Source organism: Zerene cesonia, chromosome 26, assembly GCF_012273895.1.
Source record: "Zerene cesonia ecotype Mississippi chromosome 26, Zerene_cesonia_1.1, whole genome shotgun sequence".
Lineage (NCBI taxonomy): Eukaryota > Metazoa > Arthropoda > Insecta > Lepidoptera > Pieridae > Zerene > Zerene cesonia.
Genome location: NC_052127.1, coordinates 5,312,742 through 5,323,054, shown reverse-complemented (window position 1 = coordinate 5,323,054; position 10,313 = coordinate 5,312,742). Strand labels below are relative to the sequence as shown.

The 10,313-nt window shown below is 35.0% G+C and overlaps 2 protein-coding genes across 2 annotated transcripts in view; both read right to left on the bottom strand.

Annotated features, from left to right (window-relative positions):
* LOC119837202 (myrosinase 1-like) overlaps nucleotides 1-1,756 on the bottom strand; it is a 15,134-nt gene extending 13,378 nt beyond the window's left edge. Inside the window, exon 1 of the mRNA XM_038362728.1 lies at nucleotides 1,602-1,756. Within this exon, the coding sequence (XP_038218656.1) occupies nucleotides 1,602-1,756 (155 nt within the window). The remainder of the gene's footprint in view (nucleotides 1-1,601) is intronic.
* Nucleotides 1,757-3,774: 2,018 nt separating this feature from the next.
* Nucleotides 3,775-10,313, bottom strand: part of LOC119837047 (myrosinase 1-like) — a 16,556-nt gene continuing 10,017 nt past the window's right edge. Inside the window, exons 5-11 of the mRNA XM_038362537.1 lie at nucleotides 9,995-10,255; nucleotides 8,179-8,267; nucleotides 7,693-7,840; nucleotides 6,609-6,772; nucleotides 5,205-5,357; nucleotides 4,445-4,533; nucleotides 3,775-3,966 (exon numbers count right to left, since the gene is read on the bottom strand). Coding sequence (XP_038218465.1) covers nucleotides 3,840-3,966; nucleotides 4,445-4,533; nucleotides 5,205-5,357; nucleotides 6,609-6,772; nucleotides 7,693-7,840; nucleotides 8,179-8,267; nucleotides 9,995-10,255 — 1,031 coding nt within the window. The 3' untranslated portion in view covers nucleotides 3,775-3,839. The remainder of the gene's footprint in view (nucleotides 3,967-4,444; nucleotides 4,534-5,204; nucleotides 5,358-6,608; nucleotides 6,773-7,692; nucleotides 7,841-8,178; nucleotides 8,268-9,994; nucleotides 10,256-10,313) is intronic.

Sequence of the window (10,313 nt, the reverse complement as noted above, 5' to 3'; positions counted from 1 at the left end):
GTCTGGCAGGACACAGAAGGCTGATCACCTCCTTGTCCATAAAGAAAATCGATCAGTGAAACAGATGTATATCATCCGCCCCATACCCCACTAGGAGACACGGGACATCACTACTACTAATGAAATAATATTTATTGACATTGCTGTTGCCTTGTTCGTGAATAAATTTCCTTACCGATTATTATTTAAAATGCTTAAAACATAAAGTGAAAATGATAAAAATACCTAATCTTTATTAATTCTCTTTGTTTTTGATAAGTAATCGTATATTCTATTTCTTTTCTGACACAACAGTGCCTCTGCGAATGCGCAGCCTGTTTACAAGGAGAAAGGACTGATAACTAAAAAAAAGGAAGCAAGGAAGGAATAGACTGGCGAGGAAAAGGAAACAAGCCGATATACGAAACGGGTCCGTAGAATCAACTTCGACGAGCCCAAACTTTTTCCTGAAAATGTGGTTTTACAATTTTTATGTTGTGCAGTTGTTTACATTGAGGCAGGTTATTTAAAGGTCATGAAATCACGCCAGGCTTCGACCGATAGGAGCATAGCATTAATTATAATGTTGATAGCGTACGGTTACTTATACTGTGGATGATAATTGCGCAGGATAAGTTTGATGGAATGGAAATAATTTGCCTGTGATACCACAGATAACATAATACTAAACATAGATAATATAATAGTAATAGGATGAAAGAGGTGACAGAGAACCTATTGTGGGGTTCAATGCATAATTTGCAGCTACAGATTATTATGCAATGTTTTTTAGAACAAATAAATATATTTTTTAATGTAAATCTGCTGATAGAGCAAATATAATTTATGTGCATTTTTGTAACAGACATTGTATTGTGTTTCGTTATATTTTTAACGCCCGATACAATAAGAGGTGTTTGCAATTTCCTTATTTTTACTTTACTTTACCCTTACTTATGTTTACCGGATTAAATATTTTTTCACAACTCGTGTATGGGTATCCAATGAAATATGTTGGCTATTAAAATAGTATAAAGAATGTTCAATATCGAATTCAATATGGCCAAGGACACAAAATGGGGTCGGGGTATTTTTTTTTTTAATTTTATTTATGGTCTTAGAACACGGTATCTAATTTCATCATATTTATAGAAAAACAAAATGGAGAAACATAAATAATATGCATAGAATTCGTAAACGTCAAAATTTATTAATCTATATTGTTTGTGAAATCAATACAATTTTCCAATGAAATCAATACAAAGGAAAATAAATTGTTTTCGAATGTTTATCATTGCATTATGATATATTTTCATGTCTTTGAAGGTTATTGATATATTCAGCTTGTTCCATAGAAATTTCAAATGTATATATGAATACTGCAAGTTTTAATTAATTAAAAATTTAAATAATATAGTATAAAATATAATGTATGTATTATAAAACTAGTTCATGTTTATGTAACACTAGCTTGGCCGCCTGCTCTTCCCGGGTAAAATTTTCTTTATGTAAGTGTAGCGCGGACAAACAGACAGAAGGACAGTGAAGTCACAAGGTAACAAGGTTTTACCATTTGGGTATACCGTAACAACAACAACCTTTTACCATTTGGGTATACCTACCGTAAAAACATAGAAGCCTGGCGTTGTATAACTATCCTCTTATCCTTATCCTCCAATTCAGGGATACTGCTAAGAGCCTTCTCGTGGTCACTGGAACACTGATGGAAGCTGTCCACAATGTCTTGGAAGGATCTGCATTTGTCTTCGCTGCCCATATATTGTATGTGGAGTTGTTGGATAGTTGATAGCTCGGTCTTCAGAGTTGATTTTTTTTTTATTAGTTACCTTATTTTTTTCTTGTAATGTTGTGTACATCTGTAATAAGGTCAAGCATAAGAATATTGTCATTTGCAATTATTATTTAACCAATTACATGTGTGATCTGTTGATGTACCTGTTAATAAATAAATAAATATATGGAGATACGGTCTTAAGCAGACGAATTTTTTATTTATTATGATTAAAATTGTGAGGCTTCATCCATGTCAACACCACCTTCTAATGTTATGAAAAATCCCATCCATAGGTTGCCTGGCAGAGATCGCTTGTAAGCGATACGGCCGCCGATTTAACCTGATTAATGTTTCTTTCTTCTTTCGCATTCATTTAATCATCTTTATTTATCAACAGTATATGTTATTAAAAAGTAACAAATGAAATCTTTTTCCTTCGTATTACAAGGCATTTGATTTTTTTGCATTCTTGACTTGACTTCGAGAAGGAAAAAAAAGAGAAGGTTCTTAATTCTACTGCATTATTTTTTTTGTTTCTAGTGAACCCCATAACTTATGTAATATTTGTTTTATAAATAAAGTTTTAATGCGTTTTTAAAAATATATATTCAAATGATATATCTTGACAAAAACTTTAACGAAGTTAATTATAATCGGTTCTTGAGTTTTTAAATCAAACACATCTACCGGTGAAATAATTTTTGAATTCGGTTCCGTACATCCTGAGATTAGCGCGTTCTAAGAAACAATTTCTTCGGCTTTATATTAAACTGGCTTTTGCTCGCTTCGCACCCGATTATTCGGAGTAGTTTCAAAGATGTTATTGTACATATTATAAGCCTTTCTACTTGCATTACTCTATCTATTAAAAGAAAAATCAAAATCCGTTTCGTAATTTTCAAGATTTAAGCATATATAGGGACATAGGGATATAGGGACCGAGAAAGCGACTTCGTTTTATACTATGAAGTGATGGTATATATTTTTAATTAATGTAGTTACATTTCATAAAACGGGCTCTTTTAACTCATCACAGCCTGATACATTGTTTTGAGTTGGAAGCTTGTTTTATAAACAATTTTGGATGGCCACGCCCCAATAATTTCCTCTCTGTCATTTCTATATACCTTTCACTCTAAAGCATTCACACAGGTAAGCTTATGGCTTGCACACATTGACAAAACCACCCTATATTCACGTAACGGGCGTGTAGTTCTTTGATGTTCATGTTAGCCTGGTACCGAATGTTTTGATAAAACGGATAGGTCTCGTTCACAACATTAAATTAATTTACTATTTTTTCTCGCTTTTAATTTGATGCTGAATATAAAATTCTCGTGTCACACACAATGTTAGTTACCATAGACCTGCGAAATGGCGGGACTGATTCTCATGATATTTTGTATGCATATTGGATAGGCCTGATATGTATGAGGCAAAACAGTTTGCTGGGTCAGCAAACAGTAAAAAAAAAAATGAATTATTTATATTAAATTTTTTTATTATATTAAAGTTTTAAATTCTTAATTTCTTAAGAAAAACATTTTTTCCCTTTGAAACAATTTACTAGTGCACTAGTATGCGCGACATGACTGAGGGCATAAAGTCAGCAATTATTGAATTCCTAATTGGTCATTTAAAAATGTAATGAAATCTATTCAATCATGTAAATTAATAATAAATAACAATAACATGAAATTGTGTTTTAGGAAAAAGTTTTCAATTAAAGCGACATGATATTGATGGAGGATTATTTTGACCTTATATCGAAAATTTAGCCTAAATTTGCAATCAAAATTGGTTCCTTTGTTCATTACAATGTCTCCTATTGAATTATCTGAAAATATATAATTTTTTATTTTTAGAAAATGCAGAATTTTCAATTGAAAATAGCTGTGCTTTTTCGATATAGAATCACTACTACAGCTACTAATGGATCAAGCAGTTATGATTCCTAGCTATGGCAAGGAAAAAAACAACTCAATATCAACAACATTTTATTCAACACTTAACTAATAATCATCATAATAACATATTTATATTTTATATCCACTATTAAAGCTTATTAAACCATATTAATGTCATCCAACGAGTGTGTTTCAATTAATTTGGCGTAAAACCGAGCGGAATCGCGTAAAGTTCTCTTTCGTGCAGGATCGTTGAAGTCAACGTCAATTAAACCAAACTTGGATCTGAAAAAAGATTTCAGGTTTTTATTTATAGCTTAAACAATTAAAGCAATAATTTTAAAAAGTTAAGAATAGAAAAAATCAACTGGCTAGCAACAAATCCGCATTCTTAAAAAAAATAAAATTTAAAATAAGAATGCCTTAGTTGATTCTGCAGAACACATAAATATCATATACCAAAACGAAAATGTTGATAGATAACGCTTATAAGGCATTGTACAATCTGAATGAAGTCAAAAACGATACGATGACGAACAGAATAGAAAATCATGCATTGCTTGCAATGCATGAGCATCATATTGTACTAAGCGAGCCATCACGCATTGTAGTGCGTTCATGGCGAGAGCCACGAGTAAATATTGGGAGAAAAGTGGCGACACATATAAGTTAGTTATCCAACGGTGAAGTAGTATCTACATATATTTACGTTATAAGTATAGATTAAGGAATATTTCTCGGTTTTAACCACATGGTAACTTACGTATAACCATCAGTCCACTCATAGTTATCTAGCAGAGTCCACGCAGTGTATCTTGTAACATTCACACCGTCTTTTATTGCGAGCAACACCTGGAAACAGATGCTTACTTAAAACATAACAAACAAACAATAATACAAATTCTTCCTCTTTATAATATTAGTGGAGTGTAGACAGAGTAAGAGAGACAGAGTAACGCTTTAATTTTAACATCAGATGTTCTATTATAAGACTTTTTTGCATTCGTGCTTTATTCCACTTCATATATATGTACAAACACAGTTTTATATGGACGTATAAAACAAAAGAATTCCAATATTATTTTCAAATCATTGAAAATATTATGTATATATGTATAGTGCACACGTTGGTAATTATAAATTAATAACAATCAGTAGATACGTATCTGTGAAACAATTATGCAGTTTTTTATAAAATATATGCACATAAATAAAAGCATTATAATAATTATTAAAACTACCTATCTGCATCCCACAGCTTCGCCCGCATGGTCAAAATCAATTTTCATTACACAAACTTTCATCACCCATTTAAAACAGCACTAAAAGGCTACTTAAAACAATTTTACACAATCCCCTATTTTATCCTCTCGGGGGTAGAATTTATCAAAATTCTTTCTTAGCAGATGCCACCGGTACAGTGACTATCATGATGCCAAATTTCAGGCCGATCAGTCCAGTAGTTTTGGCTGTGCGTTGATAGATCAGTCAGTCAGTCACCTTTGCTGGAACCTTAAACTTACTTGCTCCAAATGGTCTTCATAATACTGTATCCTTTTAATGTCGTTGAGATCTCTTTCACTAGTAGAATAACCATTTTCTATGATCATGTATTCTATATCACCGTAGTTCTTCTTCAACCAGACGAGCAGCTTACGTAGACCTGGAGGGTTGACCTGGAAGTATTTGAATGTTGGAATAGACAGGGAAGAATATTTGGAGAGGCGTAAGGTCGATTGCAGAACTAACGACTCTACAAATGCACTGCTGACTTCAAATTGCTTCGAATTAAGAAAGGATTGGTGAGAGGAATAAAGGAAAGGATTGAGAAGGGTAAGGAAAAGGATATGGGCTTCCGGCTCACCCGCTCACCGAACAAAGCACAGTAGCATGGTATAATTTCACGACGATCTTCTATGGTACCCAATTATGACCCAGAAATATTGTTTGTTGTAGTTATAAGGTTGGCATGTGAAATTTATTTATTTTTTTAATGGACATGGATGCGAAACGCTGATTTAATCAAATGAACTAAATTATGATCTTCCAGAACGTGCTCAAAACGTATAACGACTTATATACTAGAAAATAATTAAAACTGTGTAAATGTGATTTCTTTCTTTCTTCTTTCTTTTTTTCTAATACATGGAAAACTATACGAACGTCTATTATGGTTGATAATAATATTTATAATGTCATGTTAAAAAAAAATACAAAGAATTGTCATTCAATTATTCATTCAAAATGTTAATTATGTCTTATTCTAAACAACCAATCGATTTAATTCAATACGACTTAACGCTACAAAACTCCATCCACAACACGCCATTATTCTTCAATAATCCTTCTACAATTTCCTTTAACATCTATTATTTCATTTTATATTCTATATTTTACCACTCATACTATTATAATAGTCCTATATTGTACCCGAGGTTGTTTAGAACAAATCGCTCTAAAGCGATAAGACCGCCTTTTGTACTTAGTTGTAAGCTTTTACCTGTTTGTCTATTATTTTTCTCTCCTGTTAAAAAAGTGCAATAAGGAATAGATAATTTAATAAATAAATAAATAACATGCATAACACCATCTTCGTTATTGCGTCATTCGCCAACGACTCACATGAAACCATCTTCATAACTACCTTATTCTACAATACCTCTCATGAAACCATGTTCGTATCTACCTTATTTTACAAGAACTCCGATCAAACCATCCGAATTACAACATTTTTCTACGATAACTCCCATCAAACCATCTTCATAACTACCTTATTCAACAATAACTCCCATACCATCGTCTACTTTACTACCTTATTCAACAATAACTCCAATACCATCATCTACTTTACTACCTTATTCTACAATAACTCCCAACATCACAATATGAGGTGGTAATGGGTACCACCTCATTCGACAACAACTCACATAGAACCAGTGGCTAGCCGCCTGCGGCCAGTCCGGGTGCACGTCGAGGAACACACCTATCTCCCCCGCGCCGAACATCGGCCACTCGCCGGCGGCCTCGCCCGGCTTCAGCGCGCGAGCCCGCCGGCTGGTGTAGTAGTTCACTGCGTAGAAGTCGTATGTGCCTGTGTGTTTGTAGTGTTATTGTAAATGAGTCATGTCATGGTACAACATATTAATATTATAAATGCGAAAGTTTGTATGGATGTATGGATGTTTGTTACTCTTTCACGTAAAAACTACTGAACCAATTGCCATGAAATTTGGTACGTAGACAGCTGGATAACTGGAATAACATATAGGCAACTTTTTATCCCGATATTCTTACGGGATACGGACTTACGCGGGTAAAACCGCGGGGCGCAGCTAGTTTGTTATAAATCAAGTTTGTAATAATGGTAGTGTTCGCGGAACACGTGTATATCCCCGCGCCAGTATCGGCCACGCGCTGGGAGTATCGCCAGTTTTGAGAGATTGAGTCGAAGTAGTTCACTGCGTAGATGTTGTGTGTGCCTGTGTGATTGTTGTGTCAAATCATTCTATGGTACAATATTTTACCACAGATAACATTATGTTATCCTAAATGTAGTAATAAAACAAGTGTGTAAGTAATTATGGTAGTGTTCAAGGAACGCGTGTATATCTCCGCGCCAGTATCGGCCACGCGCTGGGAGTTCGAGTTTGAGAGATTACGAAGTAGTTCACTGCGTAGAAGTTGTGTGTGCCTGTGTGATTGTTGTGTCAAATCATTCTATGGTACAATATTTTACCACAGATAACATTATACTATCCTAAATGTAGTAATAAAACAAGTGTGTAAGTAATTATGGTAGTGTTCAAGGAACGCGTGTATATCCATGTGTGACATGCCAATGTCGGCCACGCAACGGGAGCACAGATTAAGAACTAGCCGGAAGTGTCAGATAGAGTGATTGAGCCTAATGGTTGATGTAGAAGTTCACTGCATGGAAGTCATACAGGGGACGCCCTTGCAACTATGCTAAAAATATAGAACTAAGAATAAAAAATATTGGTATTTACATACCCTTAACAAATTCTTTTTCTTCTTCAGTGAACGCGGGTAACCTGGATCTAGGGTACCCCTCCCTTTTGCTTTTTTCCGCGATATACTTTTCAAAGGTTGGGGGCCAACCTCCCTCCTTTGTATATATTGCGTGAGAATAAAAGCCCGCCTGTAATATTGTAAAAACAGAAATTGTAATTTGCCGTCTTAAAAGATTGTCTGTAAGAGATAGCTTTTGAACAATAAGGCCATGTGAACTTGCCATGTTTTGTGTTGTTAGCAATATTGTACAAATTGGTTTAATAAATTATATTGTCATTTCATGGCATATTGCAGTAAAATTTAAAACAGAAAATTTTATTAGTAAATATTTATTTATCATGCAAAATCGTAACTTTCAAAATAGACCGTTATCTCATAAGGTACTGCTGTATCCTGATTTCATACTATATAGTAGTAGTCAATTTGAAAACTTCCTCCTTTTATGAAGTCGGTTGAAAAACTTACTGCGTACTGCATTGTCAATTCAGCTTCTTCGATAAACTCTTCGGAGTATGGCTCTATCCAAAATATTTGGTTAGTTAAAGATACTTTACCTTAAAAAAATAACATATATTTTAAACAACACATTATTATTATGTATCTCATCTAAATATGTACATAAATTACGTGTCACATTGTCTGTCCACGATGGACTCCTGATCTACTCAACTGATTTTAATCGAATTTGCACACCATGTGCAGTTTGATCCAACTTAAAATATAGGATACTTTATATTACAATCACGATAAATGACTACCCAGGTGGAGCCGAGGACTGCAGCTAGTATATCATTATTCACGGGCATCAGAAGGAAGATACCTGGTCCTTTGGAAGTCTTACGTGGGGACACAGATCCAACACGCAGAGGCCTTAGAGAATTTAATGTGTTTTGGGACACCAGCCGCAGCCTGCCCATGACTGCACCATAGAGATACAGCCCTGGGCAGTCCGCGGCCGGACTGTAGGACTATTGCAAAACGAAACAACGGTACATAACTGGGCTATGGAAAGGTTTCGTTGGATTGGTAAGTTGGGTCTATGGGATACTTTGGTTTATTTATGAGGCAAACGGTGACATGCCATGATTTTTCAGTTTTCCGAAGTTTGGTCAATGGGATCCCAAATAAGTTGCCAGTAATGGCAACGAGGAGGCGACACCAGCTGAATGGCTAATAGTGATATTATTTTCATTTGTGATGATATATTAGTTAATTAGCCTTGCCAATTTTATTTTTATTACTAATTGGCAAGACATTGGTTAATAAATAAATTGACAAGAAGGTATCATCTTGGGAAAATCACTAACTAATGTGGGCATTGTAAAATTTTCTGCGAATGTGAGTTTTTTTCATCCTTCCTCGTATACCTTTTACAAAATTTTATATAACTTAAATATGATCGGTATAGTCAACTAACTAATGTATAAAACGTGAAGACTTTTGATTTATCTTATTGAATATGCTGAAATATTAATATTTATATATTACACCATAAATTAATCATTTTGAGACTACAAACCTGATTAAGAGAATAATTTTCTTTATTAACATCTATTTGATATACCAGGTGCAAATGTACCCATGGTATATACCACGAGTATAACACTCGCCTCATTAGAAGTTATCAGGGTCAAAACACCGAATAACCAACATACAATGTCACTATCTTATATTTAAAATCCACTAACACTGGACATGTGTGCAGTCGCTCTGTTGGGTGAGACATTAACAAAGAAAAGAAGAAAAAGTATATTTTAAATAGTAAAAATTTGTACTAAAAATGTTGGATTGTCGTTGTTGACTACTTCCAGCGCTCTGGGTGTTTTATTGCTATCCTACTGAATTTTTATTTAAATAATTTTAAACGTTACACTGAAGCGTCTGTGACAATATCAGGTCATATTAGCCACAAGGTTTTTTTTTTCGTCGACAATAGAACTGGTGGGTCACCTGATGGTAAGCGCTACCACCGCCCATGACAATTGGAGAGGCGTGATTTCGATTGCAGACTAAAAGGCACTACAAATGGATTGCCGGCCTTAAATTGGAAAAGCATTAAGAGGGGATTAACGAGAGGGATAAAGGAAAGGGTAAGGGCAAGGATGTGGGCCTCCGGCTCCCCCACTCACTGAACGAAACACAGCAGAATGCTATTTCACGCCGGTCTTCTGTGGGGGTGTGGTACTTCCCCGGTGCGAGCTGGCCAAATTCGTGCCGAATCGTGCCCCACTCCCACATACAAAGGACGCAATGCAAAACATAATAATAACAATACCCTTACCATGGTACATCGGTCTGAACTCCTCATCATACAGCCTCCAAGCAGCAGCATGAGCCAATAATATATTCTTCCCGCACAAATAGCTGCCAAGTCCCGGGCTGGATATACCCGGGGCGAAGGAACCCATGGTATATACCACTTCGCATACCACTATCGCCTCGTTGATGGTTATCCAGGTTTTGACTCTGTCTCCGAAGAGAGTGTACACAATTCTAGCGTAGTCTTTGAACCAATCCACGATTAGCGGGTTCGTCCAGCCGCCTGAAAGGTGGGTGTCGTATATTTCTAATTTTTGTGCCTTTTAATAAAATAATATTTA